Genomic DNA, 2,480 nt, shown 5'->3' on the forward strand with positions numbered 1-2,480 from the left:
TGGGAATACAAACGGAGATCAAAATTAATAGCGTGGAAATGAGCAACTCTTTAGTCAATCAAGATGTTTTTGCTGTTTTGTTTGAACATCATGTGGGAGTTCTTAGAACCTTCATAGGACAGTAGATATAACAAAAAAAATTGTGAGATTTTCTTTACATACGTTACATAATGTAAAACACATTGCTTTATTGTTTGCAATAATAGGAAAGTCAAAAGACAGCTGCAAGTCTGGTTCATCCTTGGGGACAATGTCCAGATGATTGAAAGTGCTGCATTCATCCTTTCAAACAATTATACACAAATATACACAAATGGTGGGAATGTCCAACCAGCATACTGCTGCAGGAGGAGCTGGTGCTCCTCATTAAACAGATGGCCTCTTTATAAGAACATTATATGGAAATGTGGAAGCAACATCTAAAGACGTTAACCAGGAAGTAAAAGCTTGGGTACAGATTGGTCATCCAGATGGACAACAAGTGGTTACAAAGTGCTTAAGAACAAAGTCAACGTTTTGGAGTCAAAAACAAATGTAGAGAAGATTTGAAAAAAAAAACAAAAAAAAAACCAGACAAAATCTCTTACTGAAGGGTTTATTTATTACCAAAAAGAGCATTTTTAAACTAGAGGTTTGACTAAACAATCATTTTTGCTTTCAACATGGCAGAGAAGTACATGTACAAAAAGGTCAGTGTATTAAATTGCTGGCCAACCTGTCTGTAGTAGTTAAACGAAGTGCATTACATGATAACCAATATGGAGGTAAACAGACCTAGCAAGAAAAGACTAACATGAATTGCCTGCTTTATTGCACGTCTTAGGAAATAATGATCTTTTATAGACCAGAGGTTTTGTTGATAACATTCTCTGATCATCTATGAGAAAGAAAAACAACTCACCTGAAGTCTCTGTCAGGATCCTGTCATCTATATTTATGAAAAATAGACTATTATTTGCAAAGAGTTGCTCTGTTCTGATTATTTCCCCTCATCCTTCCAAGTCTTTCCCAACTCCTGTAGAGTCTGTTTTGTCAGAAGACAGTTTGGGACTTGTGGACCCAGCACCGCTCTTCTCCTGGGTCTCCAGCTGAGCCATAATTCCACTTTCCTTTGACGCTTTGCGTTGCTGCAGCTCTATGTCCCGATCTGCTTTCCAAAACTGTCGCTTCAGGAGGACGATGACGGCAATCATGAAGAAATAGGAAGTGCCGCTGAGGCAAGTAATCAGACCAAGGAAAATGATTCTTTCATCGGAGACAATAAACAAAAGGTTAGATTACTAATCTTTTTTTGTTTAGGAATATATACTGCTACTCCTGTTTTACCATTTTCCTCTTTTGATGCATCTGTATATATTTGTGTCATGTTTTCATACATTATTTCTAAATACTGCTGAATAATTGGATAAAAACCTCCACAGGACTGTTCTATTTTTTTGATTTATAAATTTACTATTGGCATTTCAAATAACCAAGGAGCAATTTCAGATTTAATTACAGTTTTACAGCATGATATATTATTTATCTCCAAATGATCTACATAGACATTCCTTTCCCATGCAAAACTCCTATCGTTATGACCATATTCCCGACATTCTCTGAATACCTGTGCGGTAGACTGATTTTCCTCACGCCCTTGTAAATTTAATCAATACTTCGCTGACGGTTTCATCCGCCTTAAGTCCAGTGGCATTTCTCCTGTAATCACCTGAAGAGTAGGAATTGGAGAGGTTCTAAAAGCACCACAACATATCCTATGCGCTTTAGCTTGGATTCTGTCTAAATCTAATAAGAAAGAAATTTGCAGCTGACTTATAAACAATACATCCATAGTCCAACACAGATCGAATTAAAACATCATACATTCTTTTCAAAGATATGCTTGATGCCTCCACTGACTCGTTAGAGCCGCTTGTTTATATCACCAGCGTGCACCGCTGGCGGAGCTTAACGCAGTAAACATAATGTTTTAACCTTAGCTTTTCAAATATATGATTTACTACATTTCTAATCATTAAAACATTCAAAGGAATAAATTAACCTTTACTGTAGCAGGTGAGGCCTGGTGGGCCTTAGATGTTGTTTTGGCTTATTGTGCTACCTTCTGAGTGCGTCATTAATGCATAGAGTAATTTTGATAAATCGGCCATGTTCTCACTTTGTCCCCCAAACCTGGACATAACTTCTCGACTCTTTCCAGACTAAAGAAATGTCATTCTTCATGTTGTCGGATACTACATGTCTAGCAGTAGAATTAGTGGGTTTGGCTAGTGAAACTGAAACAAAAATCTTGAATAATCACAGATAACTTATGACTTCCCAATGGATGGATATGTTTTTACTCCATTTAACAAGTCATACTTTAAAAGTTGATTTGTATTTACTCAGATTGGCTTTGTCTAATGTTAAAATTAGCTTGAAGCATTTAGTTTGGCCATTAAAAACAGTAATTGTTAATTTATTCCTTGGCTTTCACTGTC

The 2,480-nt window shown here is 36.4% G+C and overlaps 1 protein-coding gene across 2 annotated transcripts in view; it reads right to left on the bottom strand.

Moving 5' to 3' along the window:
• Positions 1–581: 581 nt before the first annotated feature.
• The window catches only part of slco1e1 (solute carrier organic anion transporter family, member 1E1), a 9,745-nt gene continuing 7,846 nt past the window's right edge, over positions 582–2,480 (bottom strand). Inside the window, exon 14 of one of the 2 annotated variants that reach the window (XM_015025828.1) lies at positions 582–1,015. In XM_015025828.1, coding sequence (XP_014881314.1) covers positions 990–1,015 — 26 coding nt within the window. In that variant the 3' untranslated portion in view covers positions 582–989. The remainder of the gene's footprint in view (positions 1,016–2,480) is intronic. The other variant, XM_015025827.1, reaches the window with a different exon arrangement.

This window comes from Poecilia latipinna, unplaced genomic scaffold, assembly GCF_001443285.1.
Source record: "Poecilia latipinna isolate Pla-1442-1.1 unplaced genomic scaffold, P_latipinna-1.0 Scaffold4340, whole genome shotgun sequence".
NCBI lineage: Eukaryota > Metazoa > Chordata > Actinopteri > Cyprinodontiformes > Poeciliidae > Poecilia > Poecilia latipinna.